Source organism: Vanessa cardui, chromosome 10 (genome assembly GCF_905220365.1).
Source record: "Vanessa cardui chromosome 10, ilVanCard2.1, whole genome shotgun sequence".
In the NCBI taxonomy this organism is placed as follows: Eukaryota; Metazoa; Arthropoda; class Insecta; order Lepidoptera; family Nymphalidae; genus Vanessa; species Vanessa cardui.
The window spans coordinates 10,362,222-10,389,563 of NC_061132.1; the positions used below are offsets into that span (position 1 = coordinate 10,362,222).

The window sequence follows — 27,342 nt, forward strand, 5'->3', positions numbered from 1 at the left end:
ACTAAAATCTTTAATTAGAGCACAATAATCTAACGAATGAGCTACGTCATTTTCGATTGACAGGAAGAGATATAGCAAGAGATGGAAGTCGATCTTGTGTCATTGAATTTCTTAAATATGTATTAAAAATTTTGAGCCTCGAAAAACTCCTTTCAGGAGACGCAACCGTAACAGGTGTTGGGGCAATGATCTTTTTTTTTACATATTTATATGGAATAGGCGTATGTCTTCCATCTCACCTGATGGAAAGTGTAGATGAAGACGAAGGTGGTACACGCTCATCCAAAAAAACCTGTTCACTCTACTCTTAAAGGCTCCGGAGTTCAATTTATCAGGAAAAAATAGACGCAGGCAGGTCGTTCCAAATCTTAGCGACTCTTACCAAAAACGAGCTGACAAATCGTTTAGTTCGACTTTTGGGTATGTCAACAATTAATGGATGAAACTTTTGTCTGCGCCTAGTTGTCCGATAAAGGAATGGAGATGGTTCTATCAGTTCAAAAAGAGCCATCGAGCACTCTCCAAAGTGCATCCTATAAAAAACGGATGCTCAAGGGTGTGCAGTCTGCTATTTGAGAGCTTTTCGTCGTTAATTAACCTACGGGCTCTTCGGTCAACTGAGTCCAATGCTTCCAGATGGTATTTGGCTGCACCGTCTAAGAGATGACTTCAGTAGTCCATGCATGATCGAACTTGTGCAGTGTAAAGATTAAGCAGCTGTTCAGAGCTGAAGTACCGCCGAACTTTTGAAAGGATTGAAATTTTCTTGGATGCCGCTTGTGCCATAGACTCGATTTGTTGGCCAAAGTTGAGGTTAGAGGTGATGGTAATACCTGAAAGCCCTAGATGGTGTAATGTAATGATGGTGTAATGTACCTGTGATCGGTAAGGATACACCTTCGAAGGTGGGTGCTAAATCGAAGTTACTCTTTTTTGCGGAGAAAAGACACGCTTGTGTTTTGGAAGGGTTGAAATGGACAAGATTGGCTTCACCCACTGCAAAGTCATGTTTACCCGTTCAATCATGGACTCTCTCAAGGACCGTATTTCATCTGGACTGGCTCGCGGGTTTTCAACTACATTGCTGTCATCGGCGTAGCTAATAATACCGGGTGTTAGAAGATCGTTTATGTGCAGCAGAAATAAGGTAGCAGAGAGAACAGATCCCTGAAGTACCCCAGCACTGATTGCCATTAGATCGGAAGAAGAGCCATCCAAGACAACTCATATCGATCGTTCCCTCAGGAAATCACATATCTAGTCACAGAGCTCAGAAGGTATGCCGTATGCTGGAAGCTTACAAAGTAGAGCCTCGTGCCAGACCAGGTCAAAGGTCTTTGAGATGTCTAATGAGACGGCTATTGCGTCACCACGACCCTCCAAGGCCTCGTTCCAAAGGTGGGTGGCATAAATTAGCATATCTCCGGACGAGCGTTCTTTGTGAATACCATATTGGTTATCACTAAAGAGCTCGTTTTCTTCAAGATATGACAGAAGACGATTATTTAAAATAAGCTCCATAATCTTACAGATTATAGAGGTGATTGCGACGGGACGGTAATTGGCTGGGTCAGCACGGCTTCCTTTTTTGGGAATGGGCTGAACATTAGCAAGCTTCCAGGACCTCGGAACCTTGCCAGTTTCCAGAGAAAGTTGGTGTAGACGAGTCAAAACAGGAGAACAACACTTCAGTACCACTTGTGGAATGCCATGAGGACCACTGACCTTATTAACGTCCAAGTTTCGCAAACATTTGAGTACCTCTTTTTGGTGTATTTTAACGGCGTTCATTGTAGGACCAAACGGAGGTAACTGAGGTGGACGCTTGCCATTCCTGTCCAGACGAGAATACTCCGCGAAGAGATTGGCAAATAAATTTGCTTTCTCCTTAGCGGTGTGGGCCAGGGATCCGTCAGGTTTGCGGAGAGGAGGCAGCGAAGAGCGACAGAAGTTTTTCTCAAACGCTGAGGGAAAAGAAGCTAACTTTTTCCCCTATACGGCTAATGTGGTCAAAATGAGCTTTTCTTATCGCTTTTTTACAATATTTAGCGTTGTATGTTTTCTTCTTAGACTGAAGGTCCAATGCTTTGCTTTTACGAGCATCAACCCAAGACAAATAGGCTTCATGCTTACGCTTTTCAGCTGAGATACATTTAGCATTATACCAAGGGCGAGCTTTAGTCTCAAGGGATACTTCAGCAAAAAGAATAAAATACTCCATAGCTTAATAAATCACACTGGAGACAGCATCTGCGCAGCACGATGGATCTTTAGAAGAAAAACAGACCTGTTTCCAAGGATAAGTAACAAAAAAGTGACGCATCTCGTCCCAATCCGCCAACTTGTATCTCCACACTCGCCTAGTGCCTTTGGAGCTAGTGTCAAGAGGCGAGTACACACACACACATTGTGTGACACAGATTTTACCACACAATGATCCGATGTCCCGAGTGGTGGTGAAACGGAAACCGAATATCTGTCGGGATCGGTTGTCAGCAGAAGGTCTAGGCAAAACTCAGTGTGGCCCACGATACCTGGTACGATACGAGTGGGTTCGTGGACGAGCTGGGAGAGGCCATAAGATATTGCAAATTTATAGACCTATCTTCCAGCGTGGTTAGTATCTCTATACGGGTACAGCCACTGAGAAACAGAACTATTTCGCAGAACTATTTCGATAGTGGGGTAAACTTCAGTTTACATTATTATATGTTTTCTATTATGTATTTCAGCACCGAGATAATGTCATCGTTTCCTTCATACACAAAATCAGGAACAAAATCAAAAGTCTTAAATAAATAAAAATATAGTAAGAATTTTTTTTTTTGGCTGGACGCGAGGCGAGGCCCCTTCAAGCGCGAGGCCCCGGGCGATTGCCCTGTTCGCCACCCCCTAAGGCCGCCACTGAGTATTATTATATATCCTATACAACTCCGTGGCCGTAATAATACCTTTATGTAATTAAAGTGACTGCGAATAAAATAAAGTTTGTGGCAAGCTTTACTCCCTATCCTTATTCTAGTTCCAATATCGTAGAATATATTTTAACTAAGTAATAGTAATTTTTAAACTAATTATGTGCAGTTATAATGTTTTGCAAAACAAAAGAGCATATGATTCTGTAATTATTTAATAAACAGAGGTGACTGTTATAAATGATCTGATCATTAAAAAGTAAGAAAATTATACTTTTGCTGTCTCCTCCGTAGGAAGACAGCATGAAAGAGTCTATGCCTAAATTAATTGCTTCCCACGCCTTCTCTCGCGTTTTAGAGTTCGGTTATCAAGTGTTAGTTATGAATTTACAGTATCGGTACAATTAGTTAAAAAAGAAGTAGACTTAATATTTTATAAAAAAAGTGTTGTTTCAAAGTTTCTTCTAACTTCAAACTTTAAATGTATTTTATTAACAAAATGTTAAGTTTTTAGTCTTCAACGTTATGAAACTTTATCATTTAAACATAATAATGAGTTAAATGGAGTTAAAAAAAAAAACAAATATACTTGTTTTAAGTTGGTATGAGAAGATCAAACTACTCTCTCCTCGCCGCCTTAAGACATGCTAATAATTTTATATTTCATTAAAAGGTAACATTGACAAATAGGTGCTTTTTAATGGAATTGTCAATAACTATATTTTTCAAACTATATTTATCAAATAATAAAAAAATAAATAATTTGTACTATCCAGATCCATCCCTCGCAGATTTATACAACTATAAAATTGATATAAAAACTTTTACGCAGCTGGAACCTTATATTTTTAGGAAAAGCAGTGTACTTAATTTCCTTTCCAAAAAATGTAATTGTTGTTCAATTTATTTAAAGAAATAATTTACTTTTATTTTATTTTTAATTTTATTACATTTTCAAAATTTATTTTTAGTTTATACATAAATTGGAGTACTGGCAACACAGGTCCAAAAAATCATACAGATTACAAATTGTACAGTACAAGTACATGATGTAAAATATAAATATATACCTACATAGTAACATACGCATGGCAGCCATATTGTCGTTTTAATGGTATTAAGTTGTAATAGAAAAGATTCGTGCATTTTATTTGACAAAAATATTAGTGATCAATCACCTAATCCAATAAATATATACATAATGGACTCCTTGGTTGGTTACGGAAGCGACGATGAGGTTGAGTCTGATCGCTACAATCATCAACCATCGGTAAGTTTTACAAAATGTCTTGATATTTTTAAAATATATTTTGTATTAATACAACTAAATCAAAAGAGCTATATTACCGTGCTTTATGTTTGCGCTGCTATACTAATTCTACACAAACTGTTAAAATCATTGTCACTATATCCAAACAATATGGTGGGGAAAAGAGTTTATTATGATAAATTTGTGACGTAATTGTAATTAAATTTGGTGTAATTAATAAGCAAATGATAGCCATGATTAACTTTAGTACACGACGAAAACAAAATATAAAATCAATAAAGTGAAGTTTTTTGTTTTAGAATAATACTTTGTTAAGAATATTATTAGTAAAATTATATTAACCTCTTTCTCTGCTTGACAATAGACTCATATTTTAGGTGAGCAACAGCGGACGTCGGAAGGAAGATGATGTGAACTATGACAATGTCAACATGGACTTAAGCGAGGTGGGTGTACATACTATTCTATTGATAATAATTACACATAGTCTGGGTTCAAAATATGCACAGAGTTGGGTATACCTTTAGCGATCTTCATATAGTAATTCGGTTGTTAGATTATTCTTTAGAAATGTATTGTATTTTATAGTTTATTATTCATGATACAAATTTGAAGATAAATAATCTACCTGATTTGTGAATGCCACTTTTAATTTTTGGCAATAATAGATTGCTACCATGCACCTTTGTATTCCATGTATAAAATTGTTCAGTAAATATAACCTGATATCTTGTATCAGGCTTTGTCTCATTAGATGACTATGTCTCATTTAAATTGTTGATATATTTACTATAAGAAATGCTATGGCAATAATAAATTATAACATACGTTTATTTTTAACAGATTATTGCCTTTCAATTTGTATCATGTTTATGATTCTCACCCCGGACCTTTGAAGTTTCGCTATAATCATGTTTTAGTACCATAAATAGTATTATGAAAATTAGTAACTGTGTTTACAATGGGATGTATTTTAAACATAATATATTATAAATTCAATAATAATAATAAAACGCGTTAAATAGTAAATTAACTTCAAATTTTAATGTTCTTAAAATATTTTTGAACATCTAAAGAAAAATAGATAAATTAACAAAGAAAAACCTTTTTTCGACGATGATATTAACACTTTTATTATTTTATATGTTACCCATTTGTAAATTGACACAAAACCAAAGTCAAATACCACCTCCGCTGCGGTGTCAAGATGAGCGACTGATGTGGCCCTTCTCTTACAACTAGCATGTGAGTACATAGCTTTAAGACAGATAAACAATGTATTGGACGATAAAAAGAGTCTAATTTATTATCTGTATTTTACATATTAAAGTGGTGTAGAAGGTAAAACAAAACTGTTTTTATTATTAAAAAAAAATATATTCAAATTTTGTGTATTAATAAGTTTTCATTAATTTATTCAAGATTTACAGTTTCAAAGGACAAGAAATTGAAGCAAACATGTACAGTAGATTTTAATAGCACAAAGAAAGTGTTACACCTATCTGATGTCATTAATTATTTCTTAATTGAATTCATAAAAAAGGTTTCTTTTTAATAGAATTCTGTTTTATGATTTAATCAGGTTGAATGTTGCATTGGAAATCAATATCACATTAATTATATTTTTTTTATTTAAAAAAAAAATAAACTTTAGGCACTGTACTTCATTATTCAATTTTTTTTAGGTTTTAATGTGCAAAATTGCTAGCAGTTTTTATGTAATGTTTTTTCACATATCAATAGACAAGACGTATCATACTCATCAGTCATATTAATAAATTAACAAAAAGTAAACAGGCAATCGCTTTAAAATTGGGCTTAATGTACTATCACCATATAACTGTGATGTCATCTTGTCGCAGGAGTCCCAAGGCGGAGAGTCGGAGCCCGAGCTGCCGCAAGCTGAACCTCAGGCATCAGCAAAATCTTCACGAGAAGATAGGCGAGGTTCCAGTAAGTTGAAACATTTTCTTGTTAGAAATGCCTCGATAGCATTACTGTTAAGTGCAAACCTATTTACTTGCAAAAAAACTCGCACACTTTCCAAGAAAAATTTGTAATATAGCTGTTAAAAAATAGTAATACGGGTATTCGGTGTACGAAAAAAAAGTTATTACCCATTAAGTTAAATAAAAAAGTATTACGAACATTATTAACTATTAAAAAAAATATTAATTTCACTATTAAGAACAAATGTTTATTATTCTTGACTAAATAATGTATATCAATGTTTTTAAAATTAGAACATAATTGGTGGAACAATCAACTGTTCAGAAGGTGACATTATCAAAACATGATTGAAGTAGACACGCAAGATTAACAAAATCGGTTATAATTTAGCCATTTTTTCAACTAGATGACAGTCGTGAGCGCGAACGTGACCGCGAGCGTTCCCCGGAGCGACGCGAGCGCCGCCGCGAGCGCGAGCGGCACGAGCGCGAACGACGCTCCCCGCGCAGGGACGACCGCTACTATAAGGACAGGTAAGCTTGCACTTATCCTCATACTGTATTTTTTAGATGAGATTGAGATCATAAGGAGTTATCCTCATGATCGGAACAAATTTAATTAAATTTGACATAGAAAAAACCTGGTCAGATACCAGATAGAGATAAAGACACTCATGTCAATATACAAGTGAAACATGATTTAAATGTCTTATCAATATTACTTCAATAGCAATATCTAATATCTACTTACTATTAATCAGGTCAATTTTATGCAACCTGGATCCAGGACCTATTCTAGTACAAAAAATAACTTATCAAAATCGATTCAGGCGTTTTGGAAGAGATCAGTGAAACACACACAGAACAAAAACATGCTTATAATATTATTCATAAACTTGTAATCAGTGCGATTAATTATATTTTCCATCAAGATTAATCAACGTTTATGTCTTCGACTAGTTCCGAAGGTTTCGCTTATAAACCTTATCACATGTTACGGTTTTATTACTGCTGGGCACATTTATGATTGAATTTAATTTCATTGTGTAACACGATGTAAAAGATTGATTTGTTTACAGAGCGGAGCGATGTCGCGGTCCGGAGGGCTCGCGGCGCGGCACTGAGCGGCTGGAACCCAAGGTGAGCGTGCACAGTGTGCAGGACATAAAAGGGTTTGAAATAAAACAAGCTATAACGGATTTGAATCGCGTATATTAATTATTTTTAACACGTCTACCCGTGACCATGAACGCTGTAAAGTGCTCGAAACGTCGGGATGTAAAAAATAATTAATATACGCGATACGCTAGTTTTATTTCAATGTGTAATCGCGAAAATTTAAGACAACATTATAAAAGGGTTTACTTGGAGTCAGTGGCGTAGCTGTCGTCGGGTCAGGAGGTGCAGTGCACCAGGGCCCCGGATTTCAGGGGGGCCTCTAAACTAAACCTTAAGCTTCTGTAGCTAGAAAATCACGACCCTGTGCACAATATTTCTTATTTAGTATCTATAATTTTAAAGGGTAATTATTAGTTAAAAAGAAATGGGAAAGAAGGGGTGAGGGCCCGATCCTTTTTCTATGCACCGGGACCCCTCAATTAGCTATGTTACTGGTTGGAGTCAAATAATTTCCCCTAAATATATATGTTTAACATGAGGTATAGCCTCATGTTAAACATATATAAATGGGATAAGAGACAGTGAATTGTAATCATGAACGTAATCGTCGTTCGCCGTCGTAATCTCTGCATAGTGCTATTAAATGTTTTTTATTCTGAACAATTATTCCTTTTAAATAAAAAATCATAAAGCTTCCATTGTGTAAATACACGAGTTCCTAAATATTCAATAGGTATTTGATGTTATTTCATCACAATTTGACCCAAAATACTTTTATACGATAAAGAATTCGCCACAGCTTATGAACAGCGATAATAATTGAATTTACGACAGTTGTACTGTTGTTTTATGCTTCGACGACCGCTTGTTTGATTTTGTACGTTGTTATAATTTTATTAACGACCGATTCAACTGACCTAGCACCTGGTAACGTATATTATCAGCGTTGACTCCCTATATATGTATATATAGTAATGAAATAATATGTATTTCTATCAGATGCCAGCACTTATGGACCTGAAGCCCTACAACGGAGATATTCCATACGACGCGCGGGACGCAGCCTCACCCAGGTTCTTACTTTATTTATATTATTTCGTAACATAGGGGATGTTAGTTTAGCGTCAAAAGAGGATCAGTCCAATAGTGAGATTTATGTAATTGATATTCTTCAGACCGATTCTGGATCAATACCTTTACAGTCGCAGTGGAATAGAACGGCAATCTTAGAACATTGTGAGATCAAGCATAGAACCACTGGTTTAGGTATAGTACGACACAACTCAGATGTAGCATCGGCAAAATTCGTAAAACCGATCACATCCGAATTGAGCATCCCAAGCTATCCCAAATTATCAATATTTATTTCTCATACGAATATGATCTTTGCACAAACGTAATAACTTGTAATATCACATGACCTTAATATATTCATTAATTTGACACGTCGATTTACATGCACTTGCTTTCTCTGACACGATAATCTATAGCGACGAATAGCGTCGAATGGCGCGATAGGGAGCTATTTCCATTGGTTGTGTAAATCGGCAGTAATCGGTTTTATTTTCATTCCATTGCATTTCCCGATGCTACATCTAATGTGTGTCGTACTATACTCTCCTTTGCTCATAATATTAACCCTGTCCACTACCTACAGCTATGATTTGAATTAGCACACTGAATAAAATAAGACTATAAATTATATAAAAAGTTAAATATCTTACAGATTTGTGGATCGTGATCGTCGCGACAGAGACAGAGAACGCGATCGCGACCGCGACAGTAGACACAGCAGGCGGTCGGAGGAGAGGAGGTTTGTGTTTAAATATTAATGATTAAATCATTTTTGAAAGTTCCACTTAACGTCTCAAATTAAACTAATAGATGTAAAAATTTGAATGATCATATTTGTTACTTAAATCTTTAGAAATCAATAAGGCCATTTTTGTGATGGATTTATTTTATATAAAAATCTTGTCTGTTACTGAAAATATCACGTAATATTCCCTTTAATTTGAATAGTAATCTGAATACACTTCATGTATATATCTTATTTCCAAGTGAACGGCTACCGTTATAGCAAAATATAGGATACTATATTTACGTTGTGTCCTCAGGGGTGGCCGGGATCGCCTCTCGGAACGCTCCAGATCCCGTGGAGCCGCTTTCCCGCCTCCAAGTTCTATGTGAGTATGATTGTTATACAATTAATATCTTATCTTAATGTTAAATGCATAAATGATCTCTTAGATATTAATAGGCAGTATGTATAAGATGTATAACTCTTAACTACCTATTGAAAAATAATTGTATTGACATTTTTAAGTTTCTATAAAGTAATAAATATGGTGTATAGACATTATTGAACAATTGCATTGCTGAAATGCCTTTATAATTACACAATTAGAAAACCTACACGTGAATCGATTTTGGATATTTATTAATATAACTAATATCTTCAGTAAACAAATGTTAATTTTTTTTATAGTATCAATGAAAAGCGCGGTTCTCCATCAAGTGACTACAGGCCGTCCTCTTATAAAGTCAACAAGAAACTTGAAGTTATGGAGAAAATGGGTAAGAAGGACTTGTTTAGTCATGAATGATCACAGATTGACTACAGTCTGTTCTCGTTAAGAATGCAGTGAGTTGTCATTGTTTACCGGCCTGACTCAGCCCCCTTTGACCAATCAAATCTTTTCAAATTACAAAGTCAAGTTCACATTTAATTAATTATTAACTTATTTTTTAATTTATAATTTAAAGTTTGTTTATTTATATATTTATATTTAATTTATTCAAACTGTACACGTAATAATTAATGTAACCTATGACTATGCTACTAGATGATGTTATGTCAAAATATGTTAATTTCTACATCGCGATGGCAAGATTCGCAAACAATTGCATATAGTGTTAAGAATTTTGTTCATTAAACACCCCGGTGACGCTGTAGAGGCCAAAAGGGCAACAACAGTACACAGTTCGAAAAAAAAAAAGATTTAACATGACTTTCAGTGGCAGCTATTGGTTTTACTATTAAGCAGGAACCTTAGCATTACCAACTAACCAACCACATCATAAGTTCTTTCAGGTCGCTAGATGTTAAAAAAACTGCCGATCTGTGGGGGATCTCTGTTAAGGTAGTCAATTCAATAATTGATGTAATCGCATCCTACCTTGTCAATATATTCAATAATTGTGTTCTTAGTGGCGTGTTTCCTGACCTTATGAAACATAGTAAAGTAATACCAATATTTAAGTCAGGTAGTACATCAGACCCCAATAACTATAGACCCATCTCTGTACTACCAACTCTTAGCAAAATCTTTGAAAAATTATTACTAAATCAAATGCTAGTACATTTTAACAAGAACAAGTTGCTACACAAGAAACAATTTGGATTTACAAGGGGTCGCTCGACAACTGACGCTGGTGTTGAGCTTATAAAAAATATCTACAGGGCCTGGGAGGAGTCACAGGATGCCTTGGGGATTTTTTGTGATTTTTCTAAGGCCTTTGATTGTGTGCAACACGAAACCTTGGTCAGGAAGCTACGACATTATGGAGTCAGGGACACTGTACTCAATCTTCTGATTTCGTATCTGAGCAATCGGATTCAGAGGGTTGATGTAAATGGAAAGAGACCTACCACATCTCTTAGGTGATAAACTCGAGATAGTATTGTGTGCTGACGATACTTCTTTAATTTTTAAAATAAAAAGACGTCTATTAATGTATGACGATGTGAACAATGCTCTCTCGGAAATAGTACATTGGTTTAGTGTCAATAATTTAATGTTAAATAGTAAAAAGACAAAATGTATTAAATTCACTACTCCCAATGTAAGATGTGTCAAAGCAAATGTAATTTTAAACGGGGAAGCATTAGATGTATTAGAGTCAACAGAGTTCCTTGGTATGACAATTGACTCTAAGCTCCAATGGGGCCCCCATATAAGTAAATTGGCAAATAGACTCAGTTCTGCAGCCTATGCGGTAAAAAAGATTAGATTTTTGACTGATGTGGATACAGCTCGCCTTGTGTATTTTAGCTATTTCCACAGTATTATGTCGTATGGCATCCTACTCTGGGGTAATGCAGCTGACATTAATACTATTTTTGTACTGCAGAAGAGGGCTATTCGTGCAATTTATAACCTGGGCCCAAAAGATTCGTTAAATTGTTAATATAAAGAAATTAAAATAATGACTGTCGCTTCTCAATTTGTTTTTGATAATGTTATGTATGTACGCAAAAATATAAATGATTTTCCCAAAAATTGTGACGTATATTCCATTAATACTAGGAACAAGAATAAACTTGTTACGCCTTGTACCCGATTACACAGGGTTAGTAACTCTTTTTTGGGGCAATGTATACGTTTTTACAACAGGATCCCAGAAAACGTTCAACAATATTCAATTATAAAATTCAAAAGAATCGTTAAAGAGCGTTTGTGTGCTAAAGGATATTACAGCACTAATGACTTTCTAGTTGACTGCACACCTTGGGAATGAGATGATCGCCTCCAGGCTGTTTCAAATAACAAGAATATGTTTATTGTTGTAAATTATAAATTGACATTATAAAAAAAAAAAAAATCCCGCTGAGTTTCTTTCGCCGGTTCTTCTCAGGTCTGAGGTGTTATATTCCGAACCGGTGGTAGATTATTGACAATCAATAAGAAAGTGTAAACACTTCTATTTTGAATAAAGGTTTTTGACTTTGACTTAGGATCGAGTGATATAAGCTGTTCACAAGTAATTTTTTTGGTTAAATTGTTCATTTATTTAAATTTTTATTATTATTAACTGATATTAAAAAAAAATTAATACCTTACCGATTTGTAAAAATAAACGTGCGAGAAATGCTGCGAGCACGTCTTACAAGAAGAAATTGCCATATGGTATTTAGATAATGTTATGGAACTGGCTGCAGAAAATTCTTTTATTATAAATACTAACGACGACACTCCTAATAGTGTTTAAAATATTAATGACTTAATTTCGATTTTTTACTTCAATGTTTATTTTTTAAATTCATTATACTTAGTGTTTAAAACAAATATAATTTGTTGGAATTTTAACACAAATATGCATACACCTTCACCCTGCTGTTAAAAAAGATTTGATTAGTCAGGGGGCGGAGTAAAGTCGGTAAACAATGACAACTCACTGCATTCTTAACGCGAACAGACTATAGTAGTATATAGTGATGATGATATTCTGCCCGATTTCAGTCATGGAGGTTGCTCTCGGGCGATTATTCAATTATAATGGCATAAGTGTTTTTTTTAATATGTGTGCATGCATTCACAAAAATAATACAATGAGATGTAAAATCCAAAAAGATTGGTAAATGTTAAAGTGTAAAAACAACAACCTTAAATAACACACAAACAACAAAGAAAAATGTTTGCAAAGTAGTGTTTTTTGTCAGGTCTCCAGATCAAGACTCCAGATGGGTCCATGGCGACGGCACAGCAGTTGCGCGCTGCTGCGGGTGACGCGCCCCACGGCCTGCCTTCGTACTGCAATACCGGAGCCATCAGCTCCAACAAGATACTCGACCAGGTGACTTAGCCAACAGCTTAGAAATAATCATTATTAGTCGAACACTTTAACATATTGTTCTCATTGTGAATTTATTTTCATATTATTGTAGTGAATTTGCTCTTATTATGAAGACTTACTAGCAAGGAATAGGACAGCCATTGTGTTGTGTACGTAATAATATAAGTTTGAATAAATAATTTTCATATTAATTGAACAACACAACATAGTCCAATTATTAGTATTATTAATAAGTAATTATCAATTTAAATACTAACTGCATATAAATATTTATTTTTTTAAATTTATGCAAAATAATATTTAATTAACTATTTACATTTGAACTATATGAATTTAATTTTATTGATGTGTGTCGATTATTAGGTACAAAAGCGCAAGCTACTATGGTCCAACAAAGAGAAGAAAGTTGCGGAAGCAGAGGCAGCCAAATGGAGTGGTGCACGATTTTCCCAGGACTCCGATGGCAAACAAGTCTCTAAGTTTATGCGTCTCATGGGCATCAAGGATCCTTGTGAGTGTTTAGCTCTTTACATTTTTAATAAACGTGTGATTTGCTAGTTATTTATTAATAAGGTAACAAAAGTGGTACTGTGACTGCATAGTCTCATCTTCCACATGTCTAAGTGTGCATTAAGCTTAATTAACCACTATAACCAGTAGTTGTTTGCTTTTGATGCAGAAAATTGCTGGCTTTTATGGAAAATTCTAAGGTCATTGTAGATGAAGTCTCTTGAAGATATAAATGTGAAAGGAAGGAAGGAAGTTACCTAGTATATTTTGCGCTAATAATATAATAAAAACATTTTATTATTATTTTATTTACAGCTGCAGTTGTAACAGAAACAGTTGACGCTACTGCTGACCCCAATAAAAAGCAAGAAGAGCTTTTCCAAGCAATGCAGGCACAGTACGAGGTTGCTCGCGCGACTACGCATACCATGCGGGGCGTTGGTCTTGGCTTCCAGCGGGGAAACTTTTAAAACTAACTCTTATCTCACCAGATGGTGTAATTTAAAGACTATTTTCAAGTTAAAACTTGCCAGCTACTAAGATACATGGTGAATAAACCCATTTAGAGTATTTTTTTAGCAGTTGTTTTAAATTAGACCATATCCTGAAGTGTCGTCTGTGTGGACTTCAGTGCAGGAAATGTTGTCGATTTTAGAGTATAGCATAGAGATTCATCGTTGGCGTGGTGTGTCTTTTAACTGTACATAAATGTATCTGAAATACTTAATCAGATCTATTGCCATGTAACGATTCTCTTAGTTCATTTTTCAATATCACAGGTTTTGTACTTGTCTTAAAATTGTTTCTTGTTAAAAAAATGTTATCTGATATATAAACTTTTCTTGTAAATAATTTAACTTATCTTTAGATTTGTTTGAAACAGAATTGGATATTGAACATAATATAATTGAACAAAAGTGTTGTGTTCAGCACTTGGGTTAGTTTCAAACTTCACTTGGTATTTGTTTAATTTTACCAATAATAATAGTTTGCTTACACTATTAAGCGTTTATTGTGCAATGTAATGCAATTTATAGTTACAAAAATCTGATTGAACAATTGTAATATCTGTAAGATCTGGATAAGTATATTAGTGCTGAAAAATGTCAAACAACAAAAAAATTATAATATCCAAAGAATATTAATTCAACTAAAAAAATAATGGATGTAAAGACATTCAATTTTTTTTATTTTAGCATTAAATATTGGCATGTAATTATAAAATAAAAAATAGTTTTAAAAGTGAACACATTATTACTGTATACTGAGATAATATCTAATAATTCACTGACTTGTACTATTTTGCGACATAAAAGAGAGTGAATATTTTTCTTATTCATTATTACATCAAACATGTATGTGTTTGTTAAGGTCTACAATGTAGACTCTACATTTATTTATGTATGGAAATTAAACTGCTTAAAGCTCTCTGCGCATGATAAAACTTCCAATGTGAAATAGTCGTGGTAATGTTGAGTGTTCAATGGATGTGTTATATTATTAATTTCATGAGATAATATAAATCAGGCATCATTGTGGATAAATGTATGCAAGTGAAAATTTAATTTAAAATGTCAAAGGCTTTGTGTGATATAAATCATATTTCTATTGTGTTTGCAAAAGTAGTGAGCAATGTTCTCATATTATAGCATTACGTACTTCGTAGTCGAATAGTGTTTTTATAAGTTATATATGTTTCCTTAACTGCTAGTAACTATCACTACTTTTACAAATTGTATATAAATAAATATAATTGTATAATACATGTCGTATAATTTATTTCATTGTTAAACTTCCGACATCTCACATTAATCAGTAACAGGTAAGTCTTAATTGATTCTTCAGCTTAATTGGTATAGTATGTCCGTAATTTTTGACTAAGTCTACCCTTTTTATTTAGATTATATTTCGATTTCCAAGATATGATAGTGTAAATTTAAAATTAGCGAAATCCATTTCAATATATTGGTTAAAAATGAATAAGCTTCTAAAACTCGTTCTTCAATATCAGTTTGGTTTTTTTTTTTATTTAACAAATCTAACGGTTGAGCCGATATGGCCCAGTTGTTAATACGCGTGCGTCTTATGGTGATTAATTTGTGTTTATAAATTCATCTCGTGCTCTCAAAGGGAGAGGAGGGCTTAGCCCAAAAGTGGGATATTTTGCAGGATGTGAATATAAGTCTAACGAACAAAATTTTTGATTAAACGATGAGCAGTTCGGGGGTACCCTAATCAATCAAAATGGTGAAACAGCACCAAAAATATAACTCTCTCCTACCTAAGATAATAGTGTTGCCCACACTGAAGTAGATTTATAATGTATTTAGGTTTTTTGGATTCTAATACTCAAGAATATGTTCTTAATTATTAAAATCTCAATCGAACTATTAAAAATTGAATCGAAAGTAATATATCACATTATAATTTGATGTTATTTATAATAATAATATTTTTATAAATAAATGTATTTGAATTAAAGACCGTTTTATAATTAATGTGATGTGGCATATTGGGTGTTCATTTATTTAAATCTATCAGATTTACTTAAAAGTTTGTAAAGTTGGGTTTCAAGTTGAGATTTATATTGTAACTATTGGCGTATAAGTGACTTCACATATAAAAATTAAAAATAAACTCTTAAGATACATGGAGAACTTCCATATTATGAAAGATTTGTAGGTTCTCTAAATATTTACCTCATAGAACCTCATAAAAACTTCTTACATTTAAAACCCAAATTTGCACCCAAGTTTTTGTATATGGTATATAATAAAATGAACATTTATGGCAATGTTTACAATCTTGTCAATGTCAAAGAATACGGGATTTACCGAATTATAATTCGAATGAATAGCTATCAGAAATTCAGATTAAAATCATATTTAGCAAGAATATTTATACAGTAAATTGTTGTTTTTAGACTTTGTACAGCAGATTATTTAGAAATAGTGGTAACGGTTGCTAAAACGTGTTCTATCATTACGGTTACGATGTTTAGTCATCTCGTAGCATGCGAATTATAAATATTAGCATTGGTACTTCATATTAAGTGACTTTATCGCTTTAATTTATATTTTCTGATTAACAATGGACGAAGGTGAATCAAAAACTTGTGAGAACTGGTAAGTTACTTTACGCCTTAAAGTTGCTCGGTGTTGTGTCAATAATTGCTCTATTTATAACATCATACGTTGCGAGTTTATTTTTGGATAAATGGAGCAAATTACATGTGTCGGACGCTATTCCGACGGTTGTTTACAATTTCATTTAATCATTGGAACTGATTATACTTTCCTTCCGCTTTCTCCTTTTTAAATATATAAAATATTAACTACCCTCTTCTATTTCCAATATATCATTTAATTCCCGATAGACTTTAAAATTATTTCATTTTTTACGGATTTTTCTGTCAAAAAAATTAGGTAATTTGAGGTATTAATTATGAAACAATGTTATTAAAATTACAAATTATTTTCAATTGCTTTACTTGTATTGTATCAATTATCAATATAATAATTGATATTGGTACATATACCTATGGATGTAATTATGGATATGGATTGAATTGTATATATTTTTTTAATATTGAAATAAAAAATATACATATAACAATTATATTTTTAGTTAGTTATCAATAGTCATCCATTATCCAGATGTACTGAACTGACAAGCAATTATTTTACTGTAATTTTAATTATCTTACAAACATAGACATATATACCAACAACGGTAACATCTGTTTCAAGCAAATATAAACATTAATATCACATCACATCATCAGCCCGTTTTTGTCCACTGCTGGACATAGGCCTCTCCAAGTGCACACCACAGTGGTCTTTCTAAACATTAATATGATTTGTAAAAATTCTAACATCAGCTTAAGTATAAATTACTGAAAGATTGAGCTAGTAATAAATTAAATTATTTATTCCTCTATTCTACAGTAAAAGGGAGATCCCAGCAGTTAATTTCACTACACACACAGTATTCTGTGCACGTAACATCCGGGTTTGTCCGGTCTGTAAGGAACCAGTGCCACAGGCGGAGTTGCAGGAACATCATGAGAAATTTCACAAGCTTTGTAAGAACTCATGATTTATTGGTTTTTACATACAATGCAAAGTTTTTTTTTCTACAAATATGTTTTCATTTATGCCATCTACAGATATCTTGCATATTTCAAAAAATATTTGTGATAACTGTTCTTGAATATCTTTGTCGGATGGTTGACATTACATACAAAATTTTATCTTTATAGTGCCATGTAAGGAATGTGGCGAGAGTGTATGTGGAACTGATCTCGAGGATCACATCAGGGATTCCTGTGCACACACTATGAAATGTTGTCGGTAAGCTCATCTTTTGTGTGACATGATTTGGATAAGTATTTCTTTGTGACCTGCCAGTTTAAGTATCTTTCTTCATGTAATGTTATATATTTAGGTTCTGTGCTTTGGAACTCCGTCGCAGCTCGATGCCAGCGCACGAGCGCTACTGCGGCGCCCGCACAGAGCAATGCGCTGACTGTGGCGAGTGGGTCATGCACAAGTACCGACAGCTGCATCTAGACTCAAACCATGGATTTATACGCCTCGATGATGGTCAGTTCTCAACTCATAAACATAAACTGCACACACCAAAGTCAGTTGGATTATTTTTTTTATTTGAGAGTCAAAAATCTACTGATAAATATTTTTCCCAATTTGACTAAGGGGCAATAGTATTCGTCTTTGTTTTATTTTTAACTTCTATTCCCACACCTAGTCTAGTCCACTCTATTCTGACCTAATTAATGTATTTTTTTTTATTACAAGTGACTTTCACTTGAATTTGATTTTATTAAACTAAATTTATGAAATTGTAGTTTCGTATTTTTAGAGAAGTGTGTTCTGATTTCATCTTGTTTTATGAATTATCATTTTTATTGTAACACATGTAGGTGTTCAAATATAAAACAATGACTTCTGTAACCTACATTCTTTTTTTTTCTATTACAGATCCGTTGCCAACTAAGAAGGATGACAAAACGACGAATGTGCCAAAATCATTGAACTTGCCAAAACCAAGCAACTCATCTGACGCAATGACTGCAGCCAAAATAGTTCAACCATTCAATGGTTTCTCGAAGAATGTTAACTTCAGTCGTCCCATTACAGAGATAAGACGCATTCAACCCACAACAAATCCTAATTCAGAAAGTTCTTTGAAAACATCCAAACCACAAATCAATGGACAAAGTTCCGCTGGTCCTTCAGGCTTAAATGAAAGTCGTTCGAATACATCCAAAGTGGCCAATATAAGGCCTCAATCTAGTGGTCCGAGTCCACTGTCTGATAGAACAAATTTATCTCAAAATAAGATTTCATCGACTTTTAGCGATGTTGCAAATGGGTCAAGTTCTGCTCAAAACGGAGCGATTCCAAGGGTAAAAAGGACTAATGATCAACCTCAAGTGAACACAGCAGTGCCAGCACAAGACAAAGTTAGGAAGAATTTATGGTAACAGCTTTTTTTAACACTCATCGTTATGTAACCTGATTTTACTTTTAATAATAAGTAGAAATGATAATTTCAAGAACAATTCTCACTTAAAAATTTGTTTTGCAAAACATATCCTATTGATAAAGCATTTGTGTTGTTTACAAGATTTTATGCTAGCGGTAAGTGTATACATCGTATTGTTATCTCATTAAATGTGCTATTGTTTCATGAGCTTCTTAGAGTTCGATTCGATCGTAATCTCTTGCGTTATTAATGTAAAAACTGAAAGGTCAAATGACATAACTGGAATATTTTTCTATCTGATATTGTTTTCAATTTATTGTCTGACCAATTATGTTGGGGTGCCATAACTTCATTTCAGTTATAAATGATTCTTATATATAGCATAGGAAGTATATAATGTATGTCTGCAGGGCTCCCCGAGGAGCAGTGAAGAAACGTCCCGCACCGAAGCCCCCGACGACGGAGCCACCCGCGGACCCAAGGAGACAGCTCCCTCTAGAAAGTGCTCTGCAGCGCCAGCAAGCGGAGGAGCGCCAAAGGCAGGAGCAGACTGCTTACAACCTATCCGTAGGTAAGTGTCTCCTAGCTAGACTAGGCTAGCTTTTTTTATACAGATTGTATATAATATACAATATACCATTATTTAGTATATTGCCTTATAGATCTTGAGACTAGATTATTTTGCTACTAATGTCAATACTACAACACTGAACTAATAAACTGCAAATTTATTTTGATTTTATTGAAATAATCTGATTATACAGTGTTATTTTCTAGGTTTACCTCCCGTGCTTAGTCCGGCCGCAAAAATAGAGAAACTAAGAAAGATGGATGCTCTACAGAATCCAGTGACCGATGACCAAGATTACAAGAACCGTCTCCAAGGTAGAGTGTGGACGAGTCGGGAGCTCACACCGGCTGGTAACGTCTTAGGGACCTCGTCTAACTATGGAACGAAAATAGCCAAGGAACTAGAAGCGTCAAGAAGAAGAAATGGTTCTAGGTCAAAATCACCGGAGAATGTGCAAGCAACAGAGGTCAGACGGAATGATCTGAAGGATTTGAAACCTATGACTCCCGAGGAGTTCATGGACAGGTTCAACGAACTCCAGCTTAGAAAGCCCGGAGAGGAGAGACTGCAGGGAGACAGGTTCAGTCAGATTAAATCTTCGTTGAGGGAGCTGCGGAGAGGATTGAATGAGGTTATCTTCTTATATAATTGACGGTTAAAATGTATTTTGGGATGAAAATATCAGCTGTTCGTAACTCAGAAAAAATATAAACATATTAAATTGAAATGAAATTAAATAGATTGTCATCGTCGTGGATATGGAGCTACCATAAACAACGATTTTTTTTTTAATTTCATTACTAGGGTCCGATACTAAGTTTCTCAGAAAAAAACATTAAGCTAATCTTTGGTATCATATAATAATATTTTTTTAATAAAAAAATAATATATATTTTGCTAAGGCTAAGTGCAAATTATTCCTCTGATATTACACATATATGATATGTGATATGATGATATCTTATAATGTGTAATATATTAATATACTTGGCGGTAGGGCTTTGTGCAAGCCCTTTCGAATAAAAACACAAATCATATATTCAATTACCAAGCAGCATTACTTAGCATGGTTGTGTTTCAGCTTGAGGGTGAGGGTGAGTGACCCAGTGTAAGTACAGGCACAAGGGACATAACATCTAAGTTCCCATGGTTGATTGTCGCATTGGTAGTATATAGCTATGGGTAGCGGGGACCACTTATAATCAGTCGCGCCATTTGCCTATCCTACCTATTCTATGTATGCCATTTTTTTTATTAGGAACAATGTATAAGGTTTTGATAAAGTATATTTTCTTTCAGGTTACAGCACCATACAATCTGAATGCAAATAATGAATCGTATCAAAGGTAACTTAAATTATATCTTTTTTTTTGGTAATGGAATCGAAAATTTGTGAAAGTACAGTCGGTGTAAGAAAACGTTCGTCACCTTAAGATCTATTTTCGTGTGCGCAGTATGAGCGATAATCTGCTTTACCGATCGAGAGTGACATATTGCGTCGCAATGATTCGATGTTTAGATTCAAAAGGTACTAAGAGTTAAAGACTTGATAAACGAATGAATTTGAAAACTGACGAAGGTTTTTTTACTCCGACTGTACATAGGTCAAGGACGAGTCAATCAAATCAAATGTATAATTTTAAGTAAATACAGTGCAACCTCGATATTACAAATCGCAAGGGAACAAGTAAATATTCGTTATATCAAGTAATTCGTTGAACTGATTCGTTTGTTATGTTGAGGTTAGTTTAGTTAGTTAGTTGGTCTGAAATTCGTTATAAAGAGGTAAAAGCATTCATCTCAACATTACGTACTCATCTTGTTATAGGGAACAACTTCTACTAATAAATGATATCACATTTTCATCAAATTTCTGTATGTATTTTCTATTTAAAAACAAATAGGTAGGTAACAAAAACTTTTTCATGCATTAATAATCAAAATAAAATGCAGTAAAATACGTGAAAGTGGGTGCATATGTTGGTGGGAACTCTATATAAAGGTTTTGGATTGACAACATTCGTTAATTAGAGGTATTTATACTCTTGACAGTCGAGATGGCTCAGTGGTTAGAACGTGTGCATCTTAACCGATGATTGCGGGTTCAAACCCAGGCAAGCACCGCTGATTCATGTGCTTAATTTGTCTTTATTATTCATCTCGTGCTCAGCGGTGAAGGAAAACATCGTGAGGAAACCTGCATGTGACAAATTTCATAGAAATTCTGCCACATGTGTATTCCACCAACCCGCATTGGAACAGCGTGGTGGAATATGTTCCAAACCTTCTCCTCAAAGGGAGAGGAGGCCTTTAGCCCAGCAGTGGGAATTTACAGGCTGTTGTTGTTGTTGTTGTATATTCTTGACACTTGAAAATTCGTTATAAAGGCAACCCCTTTCGCAAAAAATGTTCGCAATGTAAAGGTATATATTACATTGACTCTTACGGACAATTCAAGGGGATAACGAAGAATTTGTTAAATCGAGGAATTCGCTATATTGAGGTTCGTTATATAAAGGTTGCACTGTAATAAGATTTGGAGCCACGCAGTGTAAAATAAAAATAAAATAAAAATTCTTTATTTTCTTTAACAAGTTTGTACTTAAATATAAATTTGTTGGAGTCTCCTTTTAAGCATATGAAAAGCCTGTGCCAGGAAACTCCGCCCTTCCATATCACGAATTAGGTACAAGTATACAAGATATTTATTATAGTGTAACTGTTTCCTCGCGATGTCGAGGCGAGTGTGAATGGTAATGTGACGTTAGCGATGTGTTCGGTGTGTGTGTCGGCAGCGGCGCGCGCGCGGCGGTGCGGCTGCCGTGCGAGTTCTGCGGCGCGCCCGTGCCCGCCGACGACCTCGTGCAGCACCAGGTCAGTGCGCTGGCGCCTCTCGAACACAAACCATTTTCATATCATTTATCAAAATTTATAGCATATTAAGACATAAGTAAAAAGGATCTGAGATTTAAATAAAACTAGTTATAACGCATTTTAATCGCGTATATTATTTATTTTGGACATCCCGACGTTTCGAGCACTTTACAGCGTTCGTGTTCACGGGTAGACACAGTCTACCACGCGATTAAAATCCGTTATAACTAGTTTTATGAGATTATCTCCAAGTAAATTCGATTATTTTTCTTATTAAAATTTTATTTTTCACAAAACAACATAAAAAAATATTCAACCAAGAATGTCAAGTCTCTTCTTAATTTTTCCGTTCCATAATTAAAGTCATTATGCGACTATGGCCAGTTATAAGTCATTAATTTAAAAACTTATTAATGTATATATTACATAGTATTAAATAAATACAATATAATTTAATATATTGGCTAACATATACACATAAGGAATAGCGTCCTCCCTTGGAAATATACCCTTGTACCTCAAGCTCGTTTGATAGCAAATTTAATCAAAATAGGTTCTATAGTTAAGCTGTGAAAGAGCGAAGGACCTTGACCTTCTTTTTTAAAATATACACATCAACACCGTCTAGGGATATTTTGTATAAAATTCTTAAACTCAAAAAATCATATCCGGTTTTAAAATCTTTGATGAAAGACTATTTTGTAAACCTTCTTGGAAGATTCTAAATTTGAATTTGAAAAAAATAAATAAAAATAAAATTTTTACGCGACAAAATGGTAGCGATGGCCGAAGGTTTTGTTTACCTACCGTCATATTAAGATATTTTTTTGTGTCCAATTTAAGTTTTATAACAAGTTATCGATTAATTTCGAGTTAAACCTATTGTGTGCATCATGCAGCGGTGCAGGAGGCATGCTCCAAGTTGGGGCTACTCAACAGAGTATTGCAGAGGAGATTGGAACAAGACAAAACGTCATATCTAGGTTATGGTCACGCTACCGTGCTACTGGTGAAGTGACTGAAAGATATCCAGGTGAGAAGCGCATAACCAATCAACGACAAGACCGATATTTGCAAGTTACCGCGAAAAGAGAACCAAATGTTACGGCACTTCAATTGGTTCAGAGGCTCCAGAGGACCAGTTGCTTGTGAGTGACCAAACTGTAAGGAGAAGGCTGCATGGAGCTAACCTTCATGCTCGCAGACCGTTTCATACTCCAGCACTACGCCGAGGAAATCGTGGGCGACGACTAGAGTGGGTTCGTGTAAATTTGCTCTCGGATGATAACCAGTGGTCTGTAGTGCTGTTTACCGATGAGTCCCGGTTCGGTTTCCATCCCGATACACGTAGAGTACGTGTTTGGCGATTCCCTGGTCATGATAGCCGTCTGCAATATCTTCAGAAAGTCCATTCATACCACGGCGGCATAATTATGGTTTGGGCGAGAATTTATCTCGTTTGGATCAGAAACACCATGGCGGCCGAAAAATGCCGTAACGAGATGCTTGTGCCAATAATTTAGCCCCATAGACTAAAAATGGGCCAAGAATTTACGCTCATGCACGATAGCACCCGTCCGCACACAGCGGGAGTGGTGACGAGATGGTTGTAGGAACAAGACGTATCGGTCTTAGGCTGTCCCGCTCAATCACCTGACCTAAACCCCATAGAGCACGCGTGGGCCATACTCCAAAGAAAGGCTTCGAGGAATTTTCCTGCAAATATTGCGACGGATGAGCCACTTTTTTGTATCTTAGTCGGACCTGGGACAATATACCGCAGCAAGACTTGGATAACTTAATCCAAAGTATGAAAAATTGTTGCAGGACGTTATAAATGTCCTGGATAGTTTTACAGAGTACTGTTTTTCATATGACTGTTAAAAACAATAACTTTTCTACATTTTTGACATTTCCTTGAGACATTAATTGTTAGTTTTACCATTATTTTACGTTTTTTCTTTATTTAAGGATAAAATTGTTTACGCAAAATAATATGGTTTATTTTTTATTCTGGAGTATAGTCAGATAAATGGGCTTTATAAAAATAGGAACATGTTGCATGTTATCTTTAATAAATTTTGAAATAATTGAGTAAATTCAAAATATCCCTAGACAATGTTGATGTGTGTATTAGTTTACATTTAATTTATTTTATTTATGTGTACTAATAATTTGTACTTGTATTTGTACCTAATTAAACAAAGCCTAAAAATAATAACATTCTAGAATTAATTAAAGTAAGGCAATACATTCACTTAACATAATTGAATCAAAATTACAGCTAAAAAATATCTTAAATATTTTATTGTTTATACCACTATTAGTACATTCCGTCAATTATAAATCTTTTGGCAAAGTTCTATTAGTGCCATAATTTACATATTAATATGAATACATGATTGGTCCGCAGACCGGCTGCCGGCCCGACCTGGCGCAGTTCCGCGCCCCGGCCGAGCTCGCCGTGTACATCCCGTGCGAGTTCTGCACCAAGCCGCAGCCCGTTTACTTGCTCAGCGAGCACCAGGTACCACGACAGCCATAGATATCGCATCTTATTTTACGATATAGCAGGCGGACACAGCAGCGAATGGGAAACCTAATGGCAAGCAGCAACTACGGCGAGGATTACAATGGCGCCAGTGTGCCATCAAACGTAGCACCTAAGATGTTATGCCAGACAGTCAGAGTAAGAAAACCTTCGTCAGTTTTCAAATTCATTCCTTTATCAAGTCTTAAACTCTTAGTACCTTTTGAATCAAACATCGAATCATTGCGACGCAATATGTCACTCTCGATCGGTAAAGCAGATTGTCTCTCATACTGAGCACACGAAAATAGATCTTAAAGTGACGAACGTTTTCTTACCCCGACTGTACACAACGCTAGCACAAGTGCTTGTCGTTACATTAGCTCATTCACACTTCAAACTGGAATTCAACAATATTAAGTATTGCTGTTTGTCGGTAGAATATTTAGTGAGTGGGTGGTAACCTACCCTACCCTAAGCAGGGTGGGTGAAGCTGATCGATAATGTAATATATTTATTGTAAATATAAAGTGTGTACAGGTATACATTTGTTTTCAGGAGCGATGTGGCCGAGACGCTAATGAGCTGTTCCAAGACTGAGACGAGTGTTAAAACTGGTCGATATTTGTTAAACAAGCTGAAGCATGTTATATAGAGGTATGTTTTCATTTAACAATTAGTGAAGCTACCACGGGATCGGAAAGTAGATTCTATTCTCGGTAGAACCGGTAAGAAAATCAGTAGTTACTCTTTTTCAACATTTAAAAAATACAATCATAGTTTCACTTAATATGACATACACTTAATATGGTATAATTTTGGAGATATTTTTCAAATAAGCCGACGCTGTTCGAGTAAAATAGTCGTTTATAACAGACACACAATACAAATTTAGTCGAAATGTAGATAAATATTCGTAGTTTTACGAAATGTACTACAAATGTATGTACTACAATGTACTACTTTTATATGTTAAAAGATCGCAACGATTGAATGTCTGTTTCTCATTCGTAAAAAATAGAATATAACCTTTAAAAAATACATAGCAAATTCCTAACTCTTCATAGACAGTATGGACAGCACCCATTTTCTATGAATATAGTATCCAATGTATATAAATACCATCTAATATATTGATTTGTATATTTTCAGTGTATAGAATGTCGATGTTGCTCCGGACTACGCTCAATGGCTAGATGTGACAATAATATTATACTTAAATATATGACCAATGATAGTCGTTTTATATAAAAGATATATTTTATTGATTAAAAAATTAAGTATAAAATGATGTAAGAGGCTATGAGTATTCAAATAAATTATTATTAACAGTTTCATGATATAAATATAAGTGTTTTTAATTAAATTGGTGATTTTATAATTTTAACACATTTTGTATAAAATTACTTTAAATAGCACCATTTATAATGATTTTTTTTTTTACCTTCAACAATCATGTCAAATCGTTTTTAGGGACGGTTGAACATTCCTATTTTTTAAATAATTTTAAAATCAATATTTTTTTTATATAAAAATGGAATAAATAAATTATGAATTGCATTTAATTGCTCAAAAATATCAAAGTACCGTTGTTAGTAGCAAATTTTTTGGATGTGGCTTTCAATGCTTTATATACTTTGAGCTGGACTCATGACGTCATCTTCTGTGACTTTAAGTAATAGGAATAAGATTTAAAATGCAATATTTAATATTTAGGGCTCCAGAAGATTTATACGATAATATAATTAATTATTAGTTTCATAATCATCATTGATATTTCTGTATTGTTCTTTAAATAACCTGTTTTTGTAATGGCTTCGGTTTATTTTTGTAAGGCTTTGCTCTCTTTTGAGTTTGAAAAGAATATCACGTATGTTCTTTCCGTAGAGATTGCCTACAGTAGAGTCTTCGTAATAAATATGTAAATAGAGTAACCGAGTCTATAATTTATTTTAGAATTTGATTTGTTACTCTATGGTTAAAGATATTAACATAACTATCGCAAGGATTGATTTGTGTATTTTATTATTTATGTTAATAAAATTAATAAAAACATTATGCCTTAACTAATGGTAACATTAAATTTCAAAAAAAAAAAAGTTTGACTATGATATTTTTGTTTATCCACAACTGCTACAAAAAAGCTATAACAATGATACTTTCTTTTGAGGTACTAATAAATAACAGATTTATTAAAAATTATTATTTATAAAGTGGCAACATTTTGTCGAATTTAATTGAAAGTCTTAACGGAATGAAAAAAAAAGAAGTGAAAGGTTATTGTAAAACTAAGATTATTGTTATGTATCTCTACTATGTACACACAAAGATACATCTTAGTTTTGCAACAAATTAAATTATAGTATATAATTATTAAGTAACATAACTCTCGTCCATGCTACATAATTGTTTCACTTTTACTTATGCTCACTACACTTCACTTCTAAATATAACGATCTCTCATTTAATACCATTTTAACATATTTCTTTGTCAATTTCCTTACTATAAATAAGTTTCA

The 27,342-nt window shown here is 34.2% G+C and overlaps 2 protein-coding genes across 2 annotated transcripts; both read left to right on the plus strand.

The window, feature by feature from the left end:
• The first annotated feature begins 3,977 nt into the window (after positions 1 to 3,977).
• LOC124533118 (arginine/serine-rich coiled-coil protein 2-like) lies at positions 3,978 to 15,103 on the plus strand. Its single transcript, XM_047108282.1, has 12 exons — positions 3,978 to 4,185; positions 4,563 to 4,631; positions 6,048 to 6,138; positions 6,542 to 6,668; positions 7,214 to 7,328; positions 8,235 to 8,326; positions 8,980 to 9,066; positions 9,371 to 9,439; positions 9,742 to 9,830; positions 12,697 to 12,830; positions 13,194 to 13,341; positions 13,656 to 15,103. Exons 1-12 carry the CDS (start codon positions 4,027 to 4,029, stop codon positions 13,808 to 13,810), a joined length of 1,335 nt encoding a protein of 444 aa, XP_046964238.1. The 5' UTR covers positions 3,978 to 4,026; the 3' UTR covers positions 13,811 to 15,103.
• A 1,085-nt stretch (positions 15,104 to 16,188) lies between these two features.
• On the plus strand, positions 16,189 to 26,921 carry LOC124532889. Its single transcript, XM_047108002.1, has 12 exons — positions 16,189 to 16,465; positions 17,288 to 17,424; positions 17,602 to 17,692; positions 17,787 to 17,944; positions 18,341 to 18,842; positions 19,259 to 19,419; positions 19,626 to 20,050; positions 20,719 to 20,765; positions 22,215 to 22,293; positions 24,707 to 24,820; positions 25,382 to 25,480; positions 25,976 to 26,921. The coding sequence occupies exons 1-11, from the start codon at positions 16,431 to 16,433 to the stop codon at positions 25,421 to 25,423; spliced, it is 1,791 nt and encodes a 596-aa protein (XP_046963958.1). The 5' UTR covers positions 16,189 to 16,430; the 3' UTR covers positions 25,424 to 25,480; positions 25,976 to 26,921.
• The last annotated feature ends 421 nt before the right edge of the window (positions 26,922 to 27,342 follow it).

What these genes read in the sequence shown, in the direction of transcription:
- LOC124533118 (XM_047108282.1), top strand. Translation starts at nt 4,027, where the DNA reads ATGGTATTAAGTTGTAATAGAAAAGATTCGTGCATTTTATTTGACAAA. An exon ending in AGAAGATAGGCGAGGTTCCA is followed by an intron (nt 6,139 to 6,541) that starts GTAAGTTGAAAC and finishes TTTTTCAACTAG; the next exon opens with ATGACAGTCGTGAGCGCGAA. An exon ending in CCAACAAGATACTCGACCAG is followed by an intron (nt 12,831 to 13,193) that starts GTGACTTAGCCA and finishes GTCGATTATTAG; the next exon opens with GTACAAAAGCGCAAGCTACT.
- LOC124532889 (XM_047108002.1), top strand. Translation starts at nt 16,431, where the DNA reads ATGGACGAAGGTGAATCAAAAACTTGTGAGAACTG. An exon ending in CACACTATGAAATGTTGTCG is followed by an intron (nt 17,693 to 17,786) that starts GTAAGCTCATCT and finishes TTATATATTTAG; the next exon opens with GTTCTGTGCTTTGGAACTCC. An exon ending in ACGACCTCGTGCAGCACCAG is followed by an intron (nt 22,294 to 24,706) that starts GTCAGTGCGCTG and finishes ATTGGTCCGCAG; the next exon opens with ACCGGCTGCCGGCCCGACCT.